The sequence below is a fragment of the Schistocerca gregaria genome, chromosome 1 (genome assembly GCF_023897955.1).
Source record: "Schistocerca gregaria isolate iqSchGreg1 chromosome 1, iqSchGreg1.2, whole genome shotgun sequence".
In the NCBI taxonomy this organism is placed as follows: Eukaryota; Metazoa; Arthropoda; class Insecta; order Orthoptera; family Acrididae; genus Schistocerca; species Schistocerca gregaria.
Window position 1 is genome coordinate 127,112,205 of NC_064920.1, and position 26,216 is coordinate 127,138,420.

General features: G+C 41.1%; 1 protein-coding gene across 1 annotated transcript in view; it reads right to left on the reverse strand.

Moving 5' to 3' along the window:
* Window positions 1–10,517, reverse strand: part of LOC126327281 (uncharacterized) — a 122,733-nt gene extending 112,216 nt beyond the window's left edge. Inside the window, exon 1 of the mRNA XM_049995917.1 lies at window positions 10,368–10,517. Coding sequence (XP_049851874.1) covers window positions 10,368–10,517 — 150 coding nt within the window. The remainder of the gene's footprint in view (window positions 1–10,367) is intronic.
* Between the last annotated feature and the right edge of the window lie 15,699 nt (window positions 10,518–26,216).

Sequence of the window (26,216 nt, forward strand, 5' to 3'; positions counted from 1 at the left end):
TTTTACAAATAATCTGTGTCGTTTCCTTACGTAAGCTGTAACTAACTGACTGGCCAGCATCGACCTTGAGTATTAGCGTCTTGTATCCCGTGGACGCGCCCAGTAGCTATTAGTGCTACTCCTTTTATTACTGAATTTGTGTAAATTGATTTGCTCTGTTCGATGGCAAATAAGATTTGCTTTTTAAAAATGTTTACTGACAGACCTTATGGAACAACTCTGCCTTCTACGGTACACAATGTATTTATTCTTTACTCAAATATATTTCGGCAACTATGCGTCATCTCGATGCAGGTCTCGATTTACTTCTGTAATAATCTGATACAGCATTCATGGCTGTTTTTCTCTACGCCAGTAAACTACTACATGTACATTTTTTGTTTCGATTGATAACTTAAAACTACATTAATTGTCAGAGTAGATTTCGTCCGGATATCATACATTACTCCACAGAAGCACCAGACGGTGTCTTCTGGCATGGCTTTGATGATGCCTGAAAATGGCGGCTGTTTATAGTTCTAACTGATTGTGGTTATGCATGATCGTTTTCTGCAATGTGTTGTATCCTGAATTGTCTGATGAGTATGGATTGCAATTTGCCCAGTTGTGTACAAATCCGCTTGCGTTTATGTCTTTTTATGGCTTGGTGGCACGTCATCTGCAATGTATCGGGAAGAATTTTGTTAAAGAGTTCTTATTTTTGAGATACCTTTTTCCGACTGTAGTAACGGTGTATTCATTCATGCAGCATTTTTTTATTGCTTTCACATTTTATTCTCACCTCCAGTCACACATTTTCATATACAAAAATTAAATCTTGTAGAAAACTTACATCCTCAAGCATACCAATTGTAAAAGACCACAAAATCCCCAAGAATGGCGAAGCTTTACAGACACACGAGATTTATTTATTTATTTATATAATGCTTACTTAGCCTACACGTATTAGGGCCTTAACGCCATCTGTTATATCTGACTAGAAACAAAACATACTATAGATATTACAAAACTTCCCCAATAATAGTAAGAATAATAAAAGTAGGAAAATAATAGTAATAATAATAGTAATTGACACTAACAGGAGATAACAGAATGTAAACAGGGAACTCTGCGGAGGCTGCGGTGGCCGAGGGGTTCTAGGCGCTAAGTCTGGAATCGCATGACCGCTAAGGTTGCAGGTTCGAATCCTGCCTCGGGCATGGATGTGTGTGATGTTCACATTATTTTGGTAAAAGAATCAAAAAATGGTTCAAATGGCCCTGAGCACTATGGCACTTAACATTTGAGGTCATCAGTCTCATAGAACTTAGAACTACTTAAACGTAACTAAGCTAAGAACATCACACACATACATGCCCGAGGCAGAATTCGAACCTGCGACCGTAGCGGGTTCCAGACTGTAGCGCCTAGAATCGCACGGCCACTCCGGCCGGCGAGAAGGAGTAACTGGCGTGATTGAGCTGTGGAGAATGCTGGAGAGATGGCTATTCTGATAGTAGGTGGACCACTACCTGTCTTTTGACAGTTGTCTTTTACCGTGAATTTCAATGTGAGATGCTTTTAATAGTTTCCGCAACGAAACTCTGGTTCGAAATCTGGCAGAAAATCCAAAGAGATTCTGATCCTATGTAAAGTACGCCAGCGGCAAGACGCAATCAATGCTGTCAATGCGCGATAGTGACGTTAGTGCTATCGACGGCAGTGCCACAAACGCGGAGTTATTAAATACGGTTTTCCGGAAACCTTTACCAAAGAAAATATCCGAGAATTCGAACCAAGAACTGCTGCCAGCAGGAGTAACTTAAAAGCAGATATCGTCGGTATAGCGAAGCAGCTCAAATCACTTAATAACGGTAAGTCTTTCGGTCCAGACTGTATACTAGTTAGGTTTCTTTCAGAGTATAATAGCTCCATATTTCGCAATCGTGTACAATAGCTCACGCGACGTAAGATATGTACTAGAGACAGGAAATTATCACAGGTCACACTAAATACAAAAAAGAAAACAGGAGTAATTCGTGGATTTCAGATGCATATCACTGACGACGATTTGCAGTAGGATGTTGGAACGTACACCGTGTTCGAACATTATGGATTACCTCGTAGAAAACGATGGGCCGACACGAAGTTAGCAGGGATATGGAAAATATCGCTGGTGTTAGCGCAAACAGCTCGTTATACTCATAAAGTAAAAGTGATATCGAGAGAGGATACCATATTTCTGGGTTTCTAGAATGGTTTTGATACCGATCCTCACAGGTGGCTTCTAACCAAATCGCACACCTATGGAGTGTCGTCTCAGTTTTCTGACTGGTTTCGTGATTTCCTGTGAGAAATATCACACTCCATAGTAGCTGATGGAAACTCATCAAGTAAAACAGAAGTGATATCTAGCGGTCCCCTAGGAAGTGTTATAGGCCCCCTGCTGCTCTTATTTTAAATAAATGATTTAGTAGACAATCTAAGCAGCTCTCTTAGATTTTTTTGCAGACGATACTGTTATTTACCATCTAATAAAGTCATCAGACGATCAACGCTAATTGGAAAATGATTTAGACAAAATATCTGTATGGCATGGTTTGTAGAAATTAACCCTGTGTAATGAAAAGTGAGATCATCTACATCAGGTCTAAAAGGACCCTGTAAAGATAGACGATAAATCGCACAAATATGAAGGCTGTCAATTCAGCTAAATATCCATGGTTAATAATTAAGAACAACTTAAAGTCGAACAATCACATACATTATGCTGTGGGTGAGGAGAACAAAAGAATATGTTTATCGGTAGAACACTTAGAACATGCAACAAATCCACTAAAGACACTGCCTAGACTACACTTGTCCGACCTCTGTTAGAGTACTACTGTGTAGTATGGGAGTCTTATCACATAGGACTGACGGAGGACATAGAAAAAGTTCAAAGAAGGGCAGCTCGTTGTCGTACTGTCACGACATAGGGGAGAAAGTGCCGCGGATATTACACGCAAGCTGGGGCTGCAATCACTAAAACAAAGGCGTTTTTCGTCGCGATGAAACATATAAACCAAATTTCAATCCACAACTTTCTCCTCAGAATGCGAAATTATTCTGTTGATGCCCACATACATACGGAGAAATAATCGTTTTAATAATATAAGAGAAATCAGAGCTCGCACGGAAAGATTTAAGTTTTCATTTTCCCCGCGAAATGTTCAAGAGTGAGGCAGCAGAGAAATAGTGTGAAAGCGGTACGATGAAGTCTCTGCCAGGCACTTAATTGTGAATTTCTGAATAGTCATGTAGATGTAGATACGTGTATATATGCAGCTAGGAGGATTCCTAGAGCAATCATGTGGAACAAAAATTAAAATTCAGTCTAAAAAGACGAGTTATAGTCAACACCATCTGCCAGATAACTCCAGTGAAATGGTAACTGTGAAAGAATGGCTACAAGTACGGATCAGATGTTAAAAGTGTTCGCACATATATCTGCAGTCAATTCACTCACAAAACACTCATATTCCCTACAGTCGTTGTTTCAAGCAGACACCGAAATGATTCCTCCACAGTTCCCACTTATGGCTTTGGTTTTACCCCCGTTACTTTTGGAATTATCCGTGAGATATCCTAAAATATCTCAAAATCCCTACATTTAGGGCGTATAGTTAGAATAAAGAACAGCATATTATTTAATGTATTGAATAACACAAAATGCCTATAGTTCACTATACAAAATATTCAAATACTCAAGGATCGGAAGCTGAAGTGTTATTTTCCACCTCTTCACTGCATTTAGCATGGCACTGTTGAGTTATAATATTGAACAGGTTTTTGCTAGCATTCCCAGTTTTATATGAACGTCTGTTTCTTTATCTGTTTTTATGTTCTTGAAAGCGCTGAATAATCTTTCTACCTCAGTACTTGAAGATGCAACTGTTAGCACAAGTGAACGACCACATTGAGGTTTGCGTAAATAAAATTGCCATGATAATCTTTCAAACCTAGTATCTTATTCTAATAAATTTCAGCTGGAATTTTTTTTGTTTCTTTCTGACCTTCAACCCCAAAATGCTTGGATGCATGAGAGCTAGATGGTTTCATTCATTGTCTGCTCTATGTATATTGTATTTTGTCACCAAAACATTGATAAAAACACGTCTTTTACAGATTGTTTCAGTCTATAGCTTGCTACTTGGGGAGCTACATGTTTCAATAAATCGAAGTTTCTCGTCTAAGTCGACCCGCAGTTGTATCTGAAATATCATTTCCACTTAAAACTCCCGGCAACTTGCACAAAATTTGTTCATTTCTTGCTTCCGAACCATCTCGGGCAGTACGTGCGGTCGTATCCACGAAAAATATCGTCAAAAAAGCCAGCATGCATACCAGATCACAACTACCTAACAATCTGTCTAACTGCAAGCGATCTACTAGACGAATAACCAACCAGGCTTCCGTAAACAACGCAACACAACAGCTGCCTTAATAAAGGAAACAGATGGTTCACATGGCTCTGAGCACTATGGAACTTAACATCTGAGGTCATCAGTCCCCTAGAACTTACAACTACCTAAACCTAACTGACCTAAGGGCATGACACACATCCATGCCCGAGACAGAATTCGAACCTGCGACCGTAGCAGCAGCGTGGTTCCGGACTGAAGCGCCTAGAACCTCTCGGCCACAGTGGCCGGCGAAACAGATGACCTGAAGCTTTTCTTTCCCCTGAACTCACTAAATCAGAAGCCATCTATTTCTGTTTACATATAAATTCTTTTTATACCTGCTACTGCCATTATTGTTATTATTGTCATTATTATTATTATTATTATTATTATTATTACTATCATTATTAGTGCTAGCATCAGTAGAAGAAGAACTACCTGTATTACCTTTATTAGCTCGTAGTCAGTATTATTTACTCACATTGTCAGTTCAGACACTCAAATCATTTTAACACTATTCGTCATACTAAAATTGTTATTTCTTACGTGATTGTGACGTAAGAACAGTACTGCATGTGTGAAATCGTGGTGTGATGTAAGAGAGCACCTGATGGCCCTAATCACATCGGGTTAAATAAATGAATAAAAAAACATTTGTTACAGTGTAGTGTAAGAATGCATTATTAAACGGGTTATTAAGACAGTTCAAGATAGAACCATTAGTATATGAATGGTCCTCAAAAACTGCTTTCGCGAAAAATAGTTTCAGGGCATCCTATTGCTCCAGTACCTTACCGATTCAAGCTTAAAGTGACTGCCATCTCGTATGAGCTGCAGAAGTAATTTATGTTCATTAATGTCCGAAAATCTTGTTGCCCAGTTAATGATTCGCACTCCTATGAAAGTATGTAGGTATATTACCGGACAAATCTGCTAAATTTTTAGGTACTTTGTGGAAGGCATGTTACGTTGCAAGCTGAATAAATGGCATGAACATTCTATAGCGACAGGATGAGGAATATCCTTGTTCAATAAGGCCTGAATCGAATTATGATTCCTCATGTTAACTTTCGTTGTGTGCGATGTGTTCCCGACGACATCAAGAATTGGTATTTCATGTTCTGCAAATTCATCTATTATTGTGTAGAAGATGGCTTTTGCCGTCCCTTCAGTTACGTCGTCCATATCAAAGAATCAGCATTTCACTATTTTGTCACACTTTTGAAGAATGCGATAATGACTGCCAACTGCTTCTTCATAGACACATTTGTTGTAATATTATAATAATTGTTCTTCACGATACCAATAATTCTTCTTTTATTCGTAGAATCTGTGACTTGAGGTAAAATATTTGTTGCTTTTCGCTTTCCTAGATGCACATCTTCTAAACATTTCGACTTTGTAAACAAGTTTTGCTTTAGTGTCACAAAATGATCAAGTGAATAAACGGAAGGTCATGTTATGCAAGAAATCTGCACATTTGTAATACCTTTTCAAACACCTTAGTGATATGAGACTGAATTTTGCTTGAAATAGCAGCCATCTGTTTAGAGTTATTGACACTTTTTTTGTCTCAGTGGGTCAGACATTCCACATACAGGGTCACAATCATAGCTTTTACAGTGAGCTTTTGTCTCACCTTTGTCATATCTCTTCAGCCAGGATTTATAATCATGATGCTACAACCAAGAAATTTTAAATTTTTGCACACTTTTGGTTTCCTTACTTGATGTTCATTTTGATTGTCCTAAATCTTCATCGCCCTCTTTCATCCGGTTTTAATTATAATAACACTACTAAGAATAATTAATATAATATTTTTTCACCGTTGTACCACGTTGCAGAATGAGAAACAAACCAAACTGTAAAAGTTGGAAGACTGCCCCAAGAAACTAATTATTACACGTCGGATCCAATCGTAACACTTCGAATCGATCAGTTTTTGTTGTACCATGGCACCCAACATCAGCGACTTAACAGTTGTCACTCTACTAACTACATGCTATTACAAAAGTGTTATTTTGATTTCAGATTCCTTCCTACGTACAAGTGCCACGTTACAAGATGAGAGTCGTATAATCCACTCTCACGAATCCATATTACTTACGTGTGTTGTTATTCATAGAACAGCTCGCGGGTACGAGACGTGCACGGATGTAAGATGTCAGTCTGAAAGACGAACAGGAAAATCTTTCTCTCGCACGAGCAAATCTGCTTTTCTTCTATAGTCTACATGCCCCTGTATAATGGGTCAACTTTTCGTGCGCTTACTGTAGGTATAATACGACTAAGCCCTCGTCACCTATTACGGTAATACCGCAGTCAAAGGGGGAGTGTGGTCGAGACCAATGAAAATATAGATTCTTTACGCAATTTGCATTTCTGGAATTTATAGATTATGCCTGCAAAAAGATTTCTTGACTGTGAAAGTATTTTAGTGTTCACAGCGTGTTGAATGGAACCGTGCGCCGACAGCAATACAGCTGCAAACGCTCAATGAATTAGTTCAGGAAAGGGTCCGATAAGTTTACGAATTTCTATCCAATGAAGATTTGCTTAAAAGACGCACCAGTGCCAACAAGCAAAAAGGCAGTGACAGCTTCAAGGTGTGCATTCGGAAACTGGTACCGAAATATCTCAATTGTGGGGCCAAAAAAAAAAAAAAAAAAAAAAAAAAAAAAAAAAAAAAAAAAAACTTTTGAAATAGAAGCATGTGTAACTGCATGTGAGTTCAACTAAGCTTATTAATCCGTTCTGAAGACTATGAACGTGTCAGGAATCGTCATAACGACGAACAGAAAAAATTTTCACGGTGTTATCTGACGCGAAACGTGTGGCCACCGTGGAGTAAGGAGAACCCGCATTGAAAAATTAGAACATCACATTTAGAACCAGACTATTTCTGAGGAAGAGGAGGGTTACCTATATGGTCCTGGAATCGCAGATTAACGGTTAGTTTTAAAACAGCATTTTTTTATCAATCCAAACTTTAAACACGTTTTTTTCGAAACAACATATTCAATGCGCGAAGCGCGCTAGAGTCTCGGCAGATTAACCGGTTCATTTGACTTTTTTAGAATTAAAGATAAATTTAATAGGCCTTAACGAATGCCTTTTTAATTATAATTTTAATTATTGTTTTAAACATTTGAGCTTAGAAAATCATGCCAAGAAGTTGATATTTTTTCATATACCTGTCACTTTTTTGTTTCGATGTATTTTTCAAAACACCCTCGCGATTACCCCCCCCCCCTCATTTCATTGTAATTTAATGCAGGAAATTGACGTGTTTTTTTTAAATAGCTCCCATTTTTTTACACATTTTCCAAAAACCCCTAGTGATGCCCCCCCCCCCCACCCCCAATTTATTGTAATCTAATGCCAACAAATGGTCATGTTTCAAATAATTGCCATTTTTCCCTGATATTTATCAAAACGCCATCGTGATGCCCCCTCCCCACCAATTCATTCTTCTTTAAGAATGTTCTATTTTTATGGGTTTCAGAAACAACCACGAGCCTGTACAACGCTTCGTGCAAACCAGGACCCGTCGCGAGAAGCGTACTGTAGCTAGGGCTGCAGCAGCCATTTTTAATTTTCTATGAGAAAAAAAAATTGTTCATACATGAATGATAGAAAACCTCCATTTTAATAAAGAGAATCCTTGTCTGTAAATTCTAAACTTCACCCATTTTCATGCCACTCGACCAGAACCTCCCCTTTAAATAGTATGCTAAAATTAGACGAATTAGGTTTGAGGGAATCATCCTTTAATAATCGATAGTTTTCAATTTTAAAACAAGGGCGCAAGACCTTGCACGGAATGATTCGTATGTTAGTTTATAGCTGGTCGTAAGCAGACAGTCGTTACTTCTATAAATCATAACGATATCTAAATAATTATTATGGATAATTAATAGACCGAAAATCCTTTTTTTTCCCTACCGTTCGCTAACTTTTCTAGATGTTGAGAATTACTTCAGATTTGCATACGTTTTGTTAGTTACTACGAAAAAACATGTTTTCTGAACGTTCCCGTATGTGGACCTCAGGTCATAATGCATAATTGCTAATTTCAATTTAATTTTCAATAATGGAATAAATAAGTAACCGATATGAATGAAATATTAACTCATGAGCAATTAGAATCTTTTCTAGATAACAGCAAAGCGGACTTATCTGACTAGGAAGATAACGAATTCTCGTTTTTGATTGTCCTGTTGAACTTCGTAAAACTGACTGGTAAACAGTAACAACGCTAAGGTGTCGTGTCAGTAGCTAGGAGAAGAGAACGCCCGTTTACAGTGTATTCCTCTGGCTGTGAAGATATAGATGATGTCGAAAATGTGAATAAAAAGCAACCAATTTCAAAAGTTAGGTCGTAACGGTGTTGGCCATTTACCAAATTTTGTTGAGGCAAGGAATGCCTCATATAACAGTAAACCTTCCTGCAGTTCCAAGATAAGAGACATCTGCGTCAAATGTGGAATGTATTTATACACTGTGAGAATTAATTGTATTGAAGCTTATCATAAAACGTAAAGATTTATTTCCTGGTCGTAGCAAATTTCTACTTCCAGAAATTATTGTATGATTATTATTTTCTTGCATTTATAAAGGTGTTTTACAATATAAACAAAAACATGTATTGGAGTTCATATATTTCAATAATATTAATGTGGAAACACCATTTTCTTTGTGCATTGGAGTACACAGTTCACTGCTTCAAATAAAATGTATGTACAGGCTGTTCGGAAATTCCTGTTACAAACTTCTAGAACTTGTAGAGGGGAGTGAGTAAATAATCCTTTGAATATGAACCCATGTCCGGAAACGTACCGTTTCCGTTCTACGAATGTTAGAACTCAGATGTTTACTTTATCCACTTCTGCTTGAGGAATTGAATTAGGCCTGACACAGTACAGTCATTAGGTAAAAATTCGAATTAAAACATCAAGAAACATCACTTTATCACTTTGGCACATTTGTTTGTGTTAACATGTAAACTTTACTTGCTTACAAAATTCCAAAACAAACAGCGGCTCGATGTGGCGACCACCAGCGTTGTTACAGACATTCTACCTACGAAACACATTCTGGTACACACACTCTCCATGCCACCTGGTGTCTCTTCAGTTTCTAGAGCAGCGGCCGTAACTCGTGCCAGCATATCATCCTCCGTCTCTGCAGGAGTCTCGTAGCAACGCAGACGTAAAGTGACACCAGATGACCGTCTAACGTAGTAGGACACGGCATCCTGTCTACCCTATTGTATACCAGGACTTTTCTCTTTCCCTTAGTAGGCGTGGACACGTTACGTATCTGTGTTGAAGCCATTGTAGAACGGAAACGGTACGTTTCCGGACATGTGTTCCTATTTCAAATGTTATGTACTCACTCCCCTCTACAAGTCCTAGAAGTTTTTTACCGGGAAGTTCCGAACACTCTGTGCATTGGAGTATAACACTTTTTATTGAGGAAAGTGGAAAGAAAATACATGCACAAACTAATATCTTTTCACGATAACTGAAACTTGAGAACCACATATGTGGACATCCATTTATGCCATAGCAAATCATCAAAAAATATTTCATTTGCTTCATGCTTGTTTGTTAGTTAGCTGGAAAATATGGAAAGGAGAATTTCCTGTGCTTTTTCTTTTTTTCAGATCAAGAGTGGAGGGATCGTATAATGTGGTTACCACCTTAAGTTAGATTTCACTCCAAATTTCCCTAAATCACTTTCTAAATAAAGTCCACCTAAAGCATACATAATGTAAGAAGTTTCGCCATTAAAAAGGTCAAAATCCCTAAAAATGGGAACACAGGATTCCTCGCTAAGTACTGCGCAGTTTTGTCACTGCAGCGAACGACCAGCGATTCTGATAAATCTTGAAACTTACACTCAGCATTCTCTTCAGCATCGTCACAGAAACAGCCTTACCTCCTTTGTTGGCGGTGACATCCCACGCACCGTGAGGCGTCCCGCGCAGCGCGGCACACGTAGTCGCGTCCAGTACTGGGAGGCCTCTGTCCCTCTAGGAGCCGTGCTGCCGCAGACACCTGGCGATAAGACGCCACGGCGGTGTATCATGGCTTCTGGCCTGGACCAAGTCTGTGCGTCTTCCGCCAGTTATCTCAATTGACACTGACCGCGTCTTTATCTATGGGCCGCCTTCTGTTCTTGCGGCGCAGGAACTCCCTCTGTTTGGATGGTCGCAAGAGGCTGATACTGCGGGCTTCAAAGACGTCTACCACGACATTCGTTACTGCTAAAAGCGTTCTAAAGCCAAGATCGTATAAATATATCTTTATTTAAAACAACCCGTTTCGACAGTATTTACTGTCATCTTCAGTTCTTAATTCCTTTTGTTATGAAACGTATTCATTTTAAGTTGGACGTCAAGCCAAGTTGTCACATGGATAAAAAACAGCACGTCGAAGAAGGTTTGTCATAACTAAATTATATAAAATCATAAAGCACCTTGTGTAAATGGCCATGTCCATATACAGTGTGTTTCACAACTGATGTCACATTCTAGAGGCTGTAGAGGGTACTTAGTAGATCAAGTTTTACATAGTGACCCATTTCCAGGAACGTCATCCATCGACGCTAGAGAGCGTCAGTTTTAGGCGCTGGCGCCCCTAAGTGTATGTACAGGCTGATCAAAAAGTCAGTATAAATTTGAAAACTTAATAAACTACGGAATAATGTAGATAGAGAGTTAAAAATTGACTCACATGCTTGCAATGACATGAGGTTTTATTAGAACAACTAGTTGTTCTCTGTTCCCTAAGGGACTGATTGTTGAGAGCCCTCAGACCATCGGGATGATTGATTTTGACGGCCGCTCTCGAACCCCGCCATCAGGGTCACTGGTTTCGGAGGGTGTTTCCATCCAAACACCGTGAGCCTCACGCTGGTCGCTAAGCGGCTACAACTCACGACCACTGTAATACGGTAAAACGTCCTTGAAGCGACTGTGACAGAAGCACCTGCCATGGATACTCACCGTAACCAAGCACACCAGTGGTGGGAGACAAGGAGACACACCGAAAACAAGGATTCTGAAGGGAACAAGCTATTACATCCACGTCTCTGTTCCTGGATCACGCTAAACGTACTAACTATCCAGAGGTCGCAGCAGCCAACCGTATTGTACTGTATAATGAAATTTGCAACACTAAAGTAAATTTCGAACTTAAATATCAACCAATTACATCGTAAATGAAATGTAGAATCAAATACGTCGGTATTTAATTGCAAAAACAAGCACAATGGATAGTCGACGGCTGCAGCAAAATCTACCACGAAAGGAAAACACGGATTTGAGTAAACAGTACATATTTTTGGCGTAGAATCTGAATACGCAATAAAAACTGAAAATACAAAGTTGTCTCTGCCTATACAGGAGGGGTGATTACGAGGTCGCCAGTTGCAGGCTAGTGAGATGTCCCATACGATTAATTTTTCACCCAAAATATCTTTTTAAGTACGATGCGTCGTCTTCGAGATATTTAGTTGTCTCAAAACAAACCCACTCTATATATGACTGTTAGAGTGTGAAGAGTTAGTCCTTTTCACTTGTTAGTAACCATGCATCGTCATTCTCCTTTTTCTCATACTATTTTTAAAATTACTAGGGTATGCTGGAAAATAATGCATTCTAATTTTTCGTTCTGTTCTCAATATCGGTTGGGGTATTACCGGTCATGCATGTTACTTGATCGACTCTCCCGTTTCGCTGACTAGTGCCTACCCTCTGCCGGTAGAGGGCTCCAAATTGTAGCGTGTAACATGGTCATATATAGCGTAACTACGTCGGTGAAAGAGAAACAGTGTGCTGTAGTCGAGTAAATGAAAACACGAATCCGAAGAGTTCGTCCATTCATGGGGTATCCTCTCCTTTAGCTTGACCACACACGAGCGCTGCGACTCCTGTAAGAATCCGACGTCTTGGTTTCACCGTCCTCGATCATCCTCCATACAATCCCGACTTGGCCCCATACGATTTTCAACTGTTTTAAAATTACTTGCGGGGACTTCACTTTGGCAGTGACCCAGCAGTGCAAGCATAGATGAGGTTGTGACTCCATCAACGAAGTCAAATATTTTACGGCGACGGTATCAACAAACTGGTCAGTTGTTGGGAGAAGTTCGTTTGTCACCAGGGTGAGTATATTGAGAAATAAATATGTAGACATGCGGAACAAATCGTTAAGAGGTTTCACGTAAAAAATTGGGAGGCATTACTATTCAACAGGCTTTCGTGTGTACATGGTTCATGTCATACAATTCATGCCTTAATCGATACAAACTAGTGTTAACCTAATAAGTTATACAGTATCGTGCACACTATTCAGTATGTGTCTGGCTCTGTTTTCTTTTTTTTCTTCTCGTACATAGTGTTTACTTATAGGTCGTACGACATTTCCACCGATTATTATACTTTTATCCACTATCCTTTTATCTTTTCTAGCCTTCTGCACCAGATGCACATCGTTCGAATCTGTGGGCAGCATAATCAAAAAATAAATAAATAAATAAAGTGCACTCATACCTGTGGATCAAGCTGGTTATTTACCATCAGACTGATTTAAACCTTCAGACATGTCAATGCACTTACGTGATCGTGTTTCGTACTTCGTTATAATGATTGTGATTCCTCTTTTATAGTTTCCTTCTTAATATATGATCTTTATCGCGTCCATTTTACCCTTTAATTAGTCTTTCATCATTTCGTCTCTGTTTTGCTGGCGTCGAAACACTGTAAAAACAAATTTGAAGATTTATTAAGTCCTGTCCCCTATTTAGCTTTGTGTGTATTTGAACTGCGGCTGTCGACGGGTGTGTGTCGAACTCTCGGCTGTGTGCATCACGCGATCGCCGTCTCTGGCTGACCTTTCCGATCCACATCTTCCTGCACCTTCCGTGCTTCTTCAATTAAAATACACAAAAATCTTCCCTGCTTTCACCCTGGGCACGCTAAATACACACATCACTACACAACATCCTGACTCTCTCGCACGCACAAAAATAATGTTAACACTAATGACGTATACGTATCCTGTAAACCTACTCTTTTCAGATTTCATATATGAAGTCTTCACGGGTCGTCAGCCGAGTAGCATCGTCGTCTCGTAGCGACGTTTTGATGGAATGCGTCTCCATCATCTTCTCTTTTCACATTATTTTGGTAAAAAAAATCAAAAAATGGTTCAAATGACCCTGAGCACTATGGCACTTAACATTTGAGGTCATCAGTCTCCTAGAACTTAGAACTACTTAAACCTACCTAACCTAAAGGCATCACACATATCTATGCCCGCGACAGGATTCTAACCTGCGACCGTAGCGGTCGCGCGGTTCCAGACTGAAGCGCCTAGAACAGCTCTGCCACACAGGCCGGCGATAAGAGAATCGTTTGGACGATCTATGGAACATGTAACCAAGTAACTTGCCGTAAATTATCTTTTCGTCGTATTGTAAACTCAATGTTGTTGCCCTCTCATAAGGTATAAGACAGATGTAATTAGGGCAGTCCGTACAGGAACTTCACATTTTCGAATGACACTTCCACATTAAACATTAGAAAATAAAACGTTATCAAATGTTAGAGGCTGTACATGCAGCCACTTTAATTCGATGCTCTTGTATCATCAGTTTTCACAGCGCTGCCTATCGAGGATAATGTAGAACCGAAACGTTGGTCGCTTTTCACATTTCACTGATGTTACTAGGGGAAAATCAGGTGCATCAAGCGCCCATTCCCATCGTAACTCTCAGACACGAGTTAGAGAAGTCATTTAGCGTGTCTGCTCCTCTGGGCTCGGTTCTGCTATAATTCCATGAAAACTACATGTGTAGGAAATCCACGTTATCTATCATCATACATAATTCTCTAAGTCTAGAGAATGTTTTGCATATCACTAAGGGCGCAAAAAACTTTAGTGTCCTCCTTATTTGACATCCTGTTTGCACCAAGGAATACAGAAGAAATAATAAAAGGAATTAAGTGATCTGCAAGAGCTTACCGAAAAAATTATCTATTCGAAATGGAGATTTCTTCAATTTAAATTAAAAATTCCTAAATCTACTGCAACCACAATCAGTACACAAATTATTCTAGTGCTAAACAGGACAAATTAATCAGATAATCAATCAAATAAAGAAAAATATGCTCTTCACCTATTAATGGGGAATGAAATTAGAAATTTTGGCAGTAATTCTCTTGCAAAAATCAACAAATAAAAAACACAGAAAAGAACTTACACTAAAATATACTTTGTGCAACTTTAGACTGCATCCACAAATCGGTTACATGAGCTTCCCCTGAGATATTTGAGTTTTACAACAAGTTTTCAAAAATCGAAACGTGTGTTTTCTATGGCCAAGGGGTAGAGGAGGCGGGGAGGGGGCTCTTATGGTTAAAGAGGTGCGTCCCGGCACCTAAAATTTTAGTAATTATTAGGCACTGACGTGTAGTATCCGTGGTGTCGAAAGAGGAGTCACGAAAGTAACAAGCAGTGATCGCATAGAAAACGGGGTTATAATATTTCTGCTCCGTGTCAGTCATTAAAAAAAGGTTAACTATCGGAATTAATGAGAGCAGCAATGTTATAAGGAGGACGAGACGTTCTGATAAAGAAAATAAAATGAATAAAAGACACTTTAGCAATAGGCTTAGCTGGTTTTCGTGATCAGTAATTACTGGTGTGATCCTAGACCGTGTATTAATGAAGGTCTGAATCGCCAGAGATTTATTATCGAGGCATCCACCTTGCCACGTCTCAAATTGACACTGAAACAGACAAATACGGGTTATGGCAAGTTAGTTACAATGGCTTATTTTTTAAAAAAGAGCATTTCACAGGGTAACCGATATATTGCCACAAAATATGCTCACATTATAAATACCGCACCTCCTATAAAAGCATGCGTCTACGTCGGAAGCCAACACAGGAAAAGAGTGAGTGATATAACATCCTTCGCTAAATAAGGTTGAATAATTTGTTTCAAGAGGGATTAATTCACGTTTGACGAGTCATACATTACTTTTACATAATTATTTCGTCGTGTCGTTCTGACTGTGGAGAGATCGGTTGTCCAATTAATTTAGAAAAAGGGGTATCACACGTTGTCATTATGTAAGTAAAAGTCAGACGAACCTTGGGTATGTGTGATGAATCTTATGATTGCACTTATTCTTATTATGACAACCTTTTATTTTTTACAACCACACGACGAATAAAAACAAATTTTAGATTTAAGGAAGGGCTATGATAATATAAACTGAACAGTTGCTACCGCGCTGACAATATATATATTTAATATGTTAGTGTGACATTTACAGCGTGAAGATCTCATGTGATATATGGTGATATTATTTTGCGTACGTGAAGTCACTTTCGTGACTCCTCTTTCGACGCCACGGATACTAGACGTCAGTGCCTAATAATTACTAAAATTGTAGGTGCCGGAACGCACCTCTTTAACCATAAGAGCTCCCTCCCCCACCTCCTCTACCCATTGGCCATAGAAAACACACGTTTCGATTTTTGAAAACTTGTGGTAAACCTCACGATGAAAAATCTTTTTGCACTAAATGCTATTTTGAAATTCAGTTTGTTAAAACATAATTTCCTATAATGAAAGCAATAAAATCGTAAGATTTAATGTTGCCATAGCAATGTTACTTTGCTCCCTAGCACTACTCGGTACACATCGGCGTAAGTTAGTAATCTTTGCGAATATGACATTATGTTTTCAACTGCTGAAAGTCGCAACGTTCAAACAGTTGCATTGCCTCTGCTCGGTGAGCGTGTTTCCAGTATTAATAAATAAACAGTTTAGCGATGAATGACGATGAAAATAATTCTGGCTCATCGGGTTTGCCTACGGTTCCGCCTCCCCGAGGAGTTAGGAAAAACAAAACATAATGTGACTTGAGACATGGACTCAGATATTTAGTAAATGCTTTAAATGTCATTTAGCTTCTACTCATTGAGTTACAGTACAATTCTTGATTTACGCTAATATTCGTTACTACAAGTAAGCAACAGATCTGAACACCAGCGTCTCTGTAATACGTTTTCGCCAAACGTTAATCCTGGGTGCAATTCTACCATATCAGCTGATCGACTGTTCTTACTCAGCAGTTGAAAACTAAAGACAATAGGCATGAAGGTTACCGATATATACCTATCACAATTTCACAACTAAGCTCAACTTACCTTGGGTTTACTGTACGCACACAGAGACACAGACACACCCAAACTAAAGACAATAGGCATGAATGTTACCGATATATACCTATCACAACTTCACAACTAAGCTCAACTTACCTTGGGTTTAATGTACACACACAGAGACACAGACACACCCAAACTAAAGACAATAGTCATGAAGGTTACCGATATATACCTATCACAACTTCACAACTAAGCTCAACTTACCTTGGGTATACTGTACACACACAGACACACTGAAGCGCACACACATACACATACACACACACACACACACACACACACACACACACACACACACTCACACACACACACAGTACCTCGCCCATCGTATTACATTGGTCAACCACTGTCTGTCACGTTGAGATTTAATACACGTGTACTCTCTTACACTCCGAGACAAAACTAAAGACGCACCACAAAGGAATTATCCAAACGAGACGCAAACGGATACATGTGATGATCACGTACAGAAAAAAAGATTACAATTTCAGAAAAATTGCATAATTTATTCAAAAGAAAGAGCTTGATAAAGTGTGCAAGTCAATTTTGCTTGGATCTATCTCTGGTCCTTATGCTAACAGTTATTCGGATTGCTATTTATTGATAAAGTTGTTGGATGTCCTCCTGAGGAATATAGTCAAAATACTACCCAACTGGCTCGTTAGACCGTCACAATCCCTAGTTGGTTAGAGGGCGCTGTCCATAATGCTCTAAATCTTCTCAACTGGGAGGAGATCCAGTGACCTCGCTGGTCAACGCAGGGCCTGGCAGGCCAAAAACAAGCAGTGGAAACCCTTACCGTGTGCGGGCGGGCATTATCTTGCTGAAATATAAGCCCAGAATGGCTTGCCGTGGCCGCGCGGGATTAGCCGAGCGGTCTAGGCCCTGCAGTCATGGACTGTGCGGCTAGTGCCGGCGGAGGTTCGAGTCCTCCCTCTGGCATGGGTATGTGTGTTTGTCCTTAGGATAATTTAGGTTAAGTTGTGTGTAAACTTAGGGACTGATGACCTTAGCAGTTATGTCCCATAAGATTTCACACACTCATTTTTTCCCATGGAGGACAGCAAAACGGAGCGTAGAATATCGCCGACGTACCGTTGTGCTGCAAATGACAACCAAAGGGGTCTTGCTACTAAGAGGAACGGAACCCCAGACGATCACTGCTGGTTGTTGGATCAGATGACGGGTGACAGTCAGGTTGGTATCGCACCGCTGGCCGGGGCGTCTCCAGACCAGGCCTCAGCCTGGAATCTCATTGACTGGAGTAGAACTGCCTTCAGTGATGAGTCCTGGTTTCAAACTGAGCCCCAGTGACTTGCGGAGACGTGTCTGGAACGCCCCGGACAGCGGTGGGATACCAGACTGGCTGCCGCCCTTTATTAAAGAATTGGAGCCACTCCACGCCCGCATTGGCACGGTGACTGTCTGAAAAGATCTCCTGTCACCTATGTGTTTATTAGTAATTACATCGAGAAGATCACTGGACCGAGGTATGTGATGTCCGTATGTCTGTGCAATATTGCGCACTAAAGATTTTACCAGTGGTCTAGGGGTAGCGTCTTTGATTCATAATCAAAACGTCTTCGGTCCCGGGTTCGATCCCCGCCACTGCCTAAATTTTGATAAATAATCAGCATTGGTGGCCGAAGACTTCCGGTATAAGAAGTCAGCCTCATTCTGCCAACGGCCTTGTCAAAGAGGGCGGAGGAGGGGATAGAGGTTCAGGGCACTCTCTTGTCCTAGGGGTGGGAAATTGCCCCTAAAGGCGGAAGAATCAGCAATGATCAACGACATGAGGATGCAGAAGGCAATGGAAACCACTGCATTAAAGACACGTAACGTGTATCCACAGGACATGTGGCCTGTAGTTGAAGAAGTGTCATCATGATCTCTCCATTGGCAAAAGATTCCGGAATAGTCCCCCATTCGGATCTCCAGGAGGGGACTGCCAAGGTGGAGGTTACCATGAGAAAAAGATTGAATAATCAACGAAAGGATAATGTTCTACGAGTCGGGGCGTGGAATGTCAGAAGCTTGAACGTGGTAGGGAAACTAGAAAATCTGAAAAGGGAAATGCAAAGGCTCAGTCTAGATATAGTAGGGGTCAGTGAAGTGAAGTGGAAGGAAGACAAGGATTTATGGTCAGATGGGTATCGGGTAATATCAACAGCAGCAGAAAATGGTATAACAGGTGAAGGATTCGTTATGAATAGGAAGGTAGGGCAGAGGGTCTGTTACTGTGAACAGTTCAGTGACCGGGTTGTTCTAATCAGAATCGACAGCAGACCAACACCGACAAAGACAGTTCAGGTATACATGCCGACGTCGCAAGCTGAAGATGAACAGATAGAGAAAGTGTATGAGGATATTGCAAGGGTAATGCAGTATGTAAAGGGGGACGAAAATCTAATAGTCATGCGCGACTGGAATGCAGTTGTAGGGGAAGGAGTAGAAGAAAAGGTTACAGGAGAACAAGGGCTTGGGACAAGGAATGAAAGAGGAGAAAGACTAATTGAGTTCTGTAACAAGTTTTAGCTAGTAATAGCGAATACTCTGTTCAAGAATCACAAGAGGAGGAGGTATACTTGGAAAAGGCCGGGAGATACGGGAAGATTTCAATTAGATTACATCATGGTCAGACAGAGATTCCGAAATCAGATACTGGATTGTAAGGCGTACCCAGGAGCAGATATAGACTCAGATCACAATATAGTAGTGATGAAGAGTAGGCTGAAATTCAAGACATTAGTCAGGAAGAATCAATACGCAAAGAAGTGGGATACGGAAGTTCTAAGGAATGACGAGATACGTTTGAAGTTCTCTAACGCTATAGATACAGCAACAAGGAATAGCGCAGTAGGCAGCACAGTCGAAGAGGAATGGACATCTCTAAAAAGGACCATCACAGAAGTTGGGAAGGAAAACATAGGTACAAAGAAGGTAGCTGCGAAGAAACCATGGGTAACAGAAGAAATACTTCAGTTGATTGATGAAAGGAGGAAGTACAAACATGTTCCGGGAAAATCAGGAATACAGAAATACAAGTCGCTGAGGAATGAAATAAATAGGAAGTGCAGGGAAGCTAAGACGAAATGGCTGCAGGAAAAATGTGAAGACATCGAAGAAGATATGATTGTCGAAAGGACTGACTCAGCATACAGGAAAGTCAAAACAACCTTTGGTGACATTAAAAGCAACGGTGTTAACATTAAGAGTGCAACGGGAATTCCACTGTTAACTGCAGAGGAGAGAGCAGGTAGGTGGAAAGAATACATTGAAAGCCTCTATGAGGGTGAAGATTTGTCTGAATGTGATAGAAGAAGAAACAGGAGTCGATTTAGAAGAGATAGGGGATCCAGTATTAGAATCGGAATTTAAAAGGGCTTTGGAGGACTTACGGTCAAATAAGGCAGAAGGGATAGATAACATTCCATCAGAATTTCTGAAATCATTAGGGGAAGTGGCAACAAGTGTGTAGAATATATGAGTCTGGCTACATACCATCTGACTTTCGGAAAAGCATCATCCACACAATTCCGAAGACGGCAAGAACTGACAAGTGCGAGAATTATCGCACAATCAGCTTAATAGCTCATGCATCGAAGCTGCTTACAAGAATAATATACAGAAGAATGGAAAAGAAAATTGATAATGCGCTAGGTGACGATCAGTTTGGCTTTAGGAAAAGTAAAGGCACGAGAGAGGCAATTCTGACGTTACGGCTAATGGAAGCAAGGCTAAAGAAAAATCAAGACACGTTCATAGGATTTGTCGACCTGGAAAAAGCGTTCGACAATATAAAATGGTGCAAGCTGTTCGAGATTCTGAAAAAAGTAGGGGTAAGCTATAGGGAGAGACGGGTCATATACAATATGTACAACAACCAAGAAGGAATAATAAGAGTGGACGATCAAGAACGAAGTGCTCGTATTAAGAAGGGTGTAAGACAAGGCTGTAGCCTTTCGTCCCTACTCTTCAATCTGTACATTGAGGAAGCAATGATGGAAATAAAAGAAAGGTTCAGGAGTGGAATTAAAATACAAGGTGAAAGGATATCAATGATACGATTCGCTGATGACATTGCTATCCTGAGTGAAAGTGAAGAAGAATTAAATGATTTCCTGAACGGAATGAACAGTCTAATGAGTACACAGTATGGTTAGAGAGTAAATCGGAGAAAGACGAAGGTAATGAGAAGTAGTAGAAATGAGAACAGCGAGATACTTAACATCAGGATTGATGGTCACGAAGTCAATGAAGTTAAGCAATTCTGCTACCTAAGCAGTAAAATAACCAATGACGGACGGAGCAAGGAGGACATCAAAAGCAGACTCGCTATGGCAAAAAAGGCATTTCTGGTGAAGAGAAGTCTACTAATATCAAATACCGGCCTTAATCTGAGGAAGAAATTTCTGAGGATGTACGTCTGGAGTACAGCATTGTATGGTAGTGAAACATGGACTGTGGGGAAACAGGAACAGAAGAGAATCGAAGCATTTGAGATGTGGTGCTATAGACGAATGTTGAAAATTAGGTGGACTGATAAGGTAACGAATGAGGAGGTTCTACGCAGAATCGGAGAGGAAAGGAATATGTGGAAAACACTGATAAGGAGAAGGGACAGGATGATAGGACATCTGCTAAGACATGAGGGAATGACTTCCATGGTACTAGAGGGAGCTGTAGAGGGCAAAAACTGTAGAGGAAAACAGAGATTGGAATACGTCTATCAAATAATTGAGGACGTAGGTTGCAAGTGCTACTCTGAGATAAAGAGGTTAGCACAGTTAGCACAGGAAAGGAATTCGTGGCGGGCCGCATCAGATCAGTCAGTAGACTGATGACCAAAAAAAAATAACGGACGTTTGAAGAACAGGGGTTGGCAGAGGGAAAGAAGTGCCATGGCAAGTCCATAGGAAAAAAAACCTCTGTGACAGCCTGGACGTTTCGTAAGGACTCGGGTATCACGGGGATGTCAACCTCATCCCGTCTGTCCCCAGATCGGTCTGCCGCTGTGGTTGCCCCGGTTGCTGCCCGCAGTGGGGCTGAGCCTTCGCCTGTGGTTGATTGGGAGGTCGTTCCAAGGCGTGGCAGGCAGCGAAAGGCGTCCCCGGAGGCTGATCAGAAAGCCTCCCCGGTGCGTCTGACAAACCGGTTTCAGGCACTGTCTCTGGCTGAGCCAGATGCAGCTGCCTGCCCTGTTTCAGAGGATCATTCTCAGCCTTCAAGGTCCGGGCAATCGCAGAGGGTGGGCTTATTGGTAGTTGGGAGCTCCAATGTTAGGCGCGTAATGGGGCCCCTTAGGGATATGGGGGGGGGGGGGGGGGGGGGGGAAGAAATCCAGTGTGCACTCCGTGTGCATTCCGGGAGGAGTCATTCCTGATGTGGAAAGGGTCCTTCCGGATGCCATGAAGAGCACAGGGTGCAGCCAGCTGCAGGTGGTGGCACATGTCGGCACTAATGACGTGTGTCGCTTTGGATCTGAGGAAATTCTCTCTGGATTCCAGCGGCTATCTGATTTGGTGAAGGCTGCCGGTCTTGCTTACGAGATGAAGGCAGAGCTCACCATCTGCAGCATCGTTGACAGAACCGACTGCGGACCTTTGGTGCAGAGCCGGGTGGAGGGTCTGAATCAGAGGCTCAGACGGTTTTGCGACCGTATTGGCTGCAGATACCTTGACTTGCGCCATAGGGTGGTGGGGTTTCGGGTTCCGCTGAATAGGTCAGGAGTTCACTACACTCAGCTGGCGGCTACACGGGTAGCGGAGGCTGTGTGGCATGGACTGGACGGTTTTTTAGGTTAGAAGGCCTCGGGACAGTGCGGGATGGGCTGCAATGTCAAAGGGTGCTTGGCAATTACAGGACGTGCTTGGATCAAGGAACAGTCGGAATTATAGTTGTAAACTGTTGTAGTTGCGCTGGAAAAGTCCCTGAGCTTCAAGCGCTAATAGAAAGCACAGAAGCTGATATCGTTATAGGTACAGAAAGCTGGCTAAAGCCTGAAATAAGTTCTGCAGAAATTTTTACGAAGTCTCAGACGGTGTTCAGGAAAGATAGATTAGGCAGAATTGGTGGTGGAGTGTTGGTGTCTGTCAGTAGTGGTTTATCTTGTAGTGAAGGCGAAGTAGATACTCCGTGTGAATTGGTGTGGGTGGAGGTTATACTTAACAGCCGAATTAAGTTAATAATTGGCTCCTTCTACCGTCCCCCAGACTCCGATAATACAGTTGCGGAACAGTTCAGAGAAAGTTTGAGTCTCGTAACAAATAAATACCCCACTCATACGGTTATAGTTGGTGGGGACTTCAACCTACCCTCGGTATGTTGGCAAAAATACTTGTTCAAAACCGGTGGTAGGCAGAAAACGTCTTCCGAGATTGTCCTAAATGCATTCTCCGAAAATTATTTAGAGCAGTTAGTCCACGAACCCACGCGAATTGTAAATGGTTGCGAAAACACACTTGACCTCTTGGCCACAAACAATCCAGAGCTGATAGAGAGCATCATGACTGATACAGGGATTAGTGATCACAAGGTCATTGTAGCTAGGCTCAATACCATTTCTTCCAAATCCATCTGAAACAAACGCAAAATAATTTTATTTAAAAAAGCGGATAAAGTGCCACTAGAAGCCTTCCTAAAAGACAATTTCCATTCCTTCCGAACTGACTATGCGAATGTAGACAAGATGTGGCTCAAATTCAAAGATATAGTAGCAACAGCAATTGAGATATTCATACCTCATAAATTGGTAAGAGATGGAACGGATCCCCCGTGGTACACAAAAAAGGTCCGAACGCTGTTGCAGAGGCAACGGAAAAAGCATGCGAAGTTCAGAAGAACGCGAAATCCTGAAGATGGGCTAAAATTTACAGACGCGCGAAATTTGGCACGTACTTCGATGCGAGATGCCTTTAATAGGTTCCACAACGAAACATTGTCTCGAAATTTGGTAGAAAATCCGAAGAAATTCTGGTCGTATGTAAAGTACACAAGCGGCAAGACGCAGTCAATACCTTCGCTGCACAGTGCCGATGGTACTGTTATCGACGACTGTGCCGCTAAAGCGGAGTTATTGAACGCAGTTTTCCGAAATTCCTTCACCAGGGAAGACGAATGGAATATTACAGAATTTGAAACACGAACATCTGCTAGCATGAGTTTCTTAGAAGTAGATCTCTTAGGGGTTGCGAAGCAACTCAAATCGCTTGATACGGGCAAGTCTTCAGGTCCGAATTGTATACCGATTAGGTTCCTTTCAGATTACGCTGATACTATAGCTCCCTACTTAGCACTCATATACAACCGCTCGCTCACCGATAGATCTGTACCTACAGATTGGAAAATTGCGCAGGTCGCACCAGTGTTCAAGAAGGGTAGTAGGAGTAATCCATTTAACTACAGACCTATATCATTGACGTCGGTTTGCAGTAGGGTTTTGGAGCATATACTGTATTCAAACATTATGAATCACCTCGAAGGGAACGATCTATAGACACGTAATCAGCATGGCTTCAGAAAACATCGCTCTTGTGCAACGCAGCTAGCTCTTTATTCGCACGAAGTAATGGCCGCTATCGACAGGGGATCTCAAGTTGATTCCGTATTTCTAGATTTGCGGAAAGCTTTTGACACCGTTCCTCACAAGCGACTTCTAATCAAGCTGCGGAGCTATGGGGTATCGTCTCAGTTGTGCGACTGGATTCGTGATTTCCTGTCAGGAAGGTCGCAGTTCGTAGTAATAGACGGCAAATCATCGAGTAAAACTGAAGTGATATCAGGTGTTCCCCAGGGAAGCGTCCTGGGACCTCTACTGTTCCTGATCTATATAAATGACCTGGGTGACAATCTGAGCAGTTCTCTTAGGTTGTTCGCAGATGATGCTGTAATTTACCGTCTAGTAAGGTCATCCGAAGACCAGTATCAGCTGCAAAGCGATTTAGAAAAGATTGCTGTATGGTGTGTCAGGTGGCAGTTGACGCTAAATAACGAAAAGTGTGAGATGATCCACATGAGTTCTAAAAGAAATCCGTTGGAATTCGATTACTCGATAAATAGTACAATTCTCAAGGCTGTCAATTCAACTAAGTACCTGGGTGTTAAAATTACGAACAACTTCAGTTGGAAGGACCACATAGATAATATTGTCGGGAAGGCGAGCCAAAGGTTGCGTTTCATTGGCAGGACACTTAGAAGATGCAACAAGTCCACTAAAGAGACAGCTTACACTACACTCGTTCGTCCTCTGTTAGAATATTGCTGCGCGGTGTGGGATCCTTACCAGGTGGGATTGACGGAGGACATCGAGAGGGTGCAAAGAAGGGCAGCTCGTTTTGTATTATCGCGTTATAGGGGAGAGAGTGTGGCAGATATGATACACGAGTTGGGATGGAAGTCATTACAGCATAGACGTTTTTCGTCGCGGCGAGAGCTTTTTACGAAATTTCAGTCACCAACTTTCTCTTCCGAATGCGAAAATATTTTGTTGAGCCCAACCTACATAGGTAGGAATGATCATCAAAATAAAATAAGAGAAATCAGAGCTCGAACAGAAAGGTTTAGGTGTTCGTTTTTCCCGCTCGCTGTTCGGGAGTGGAATAGTAGAGAGATAGTATGATTGTGGTTCGATGAACCCTCTGCCAAGCACTTAAATGTGAATTGCAGAGTAGTCATGTAGATGTAGATGTAGATGTAGGACAGCAGTGGATTTCTTCCTATCTGCGACACACCATTGAAGAGTAATCAGTAGGACTGTTGATATTTTGAAAAAAATATTGGGTCTCATATATCGACATTTAAAAACGTATCATAAATGGACCTCGATATATCGGAAAAGTATCGATATACGGTTGGGAAAGTATCGACATGTTGTTGTTGTTGTTGTCTTCAGTCCTCAGACTGGTTTGATGCAGCTCTCCATGCTACTCTATCCTGTGCAAGCTTCTTCATCTCCTTGTACCTACTGCAACCTACATCCTTCTGAATCTGCTTAGTGTACTCATCTCTCGGTCTCCCTCTACGATTTTTACCCTCCACGCTGCCCTCCAATGCTAAATTTGTGATCCCTTGATGCCTCAAAACATGTCCTACCAACCGATCCCTTCTTCTAGTCAAGTTGTGCCACAAACTTCTCTTCTCCCCAATCCTATTCAATACCTCCTCATTAGTTATGTGATCTACCCACCTTATCTTCAGTATTCTTCTGTAGCACCACATTTCGAAAGCTTCTATTCTCTTCTTGTCCAAACTAGTTATCGTCCACGTTTCACTTCCATACATGGCTACACTCTAAACAAATACTTTCAGAAACGACTTCCTGATACATAAATCTATATTCGATGTTAACAAATTTCTCTTCTTCAGAAACGCTTTCCTTGCCATTGCCAGTCTACATTTTATATCCTCTCTACTTCGACCATCATCAGTTAGTTTGCTCCCCAAATAGCAAAACTCCTTTACTAATTTAAGTGTCTCATTTCCTAATCTAATTCCCTCAGCATAACCCGATTTAATTTGACTACATTCCATTATCCTCGTTTTG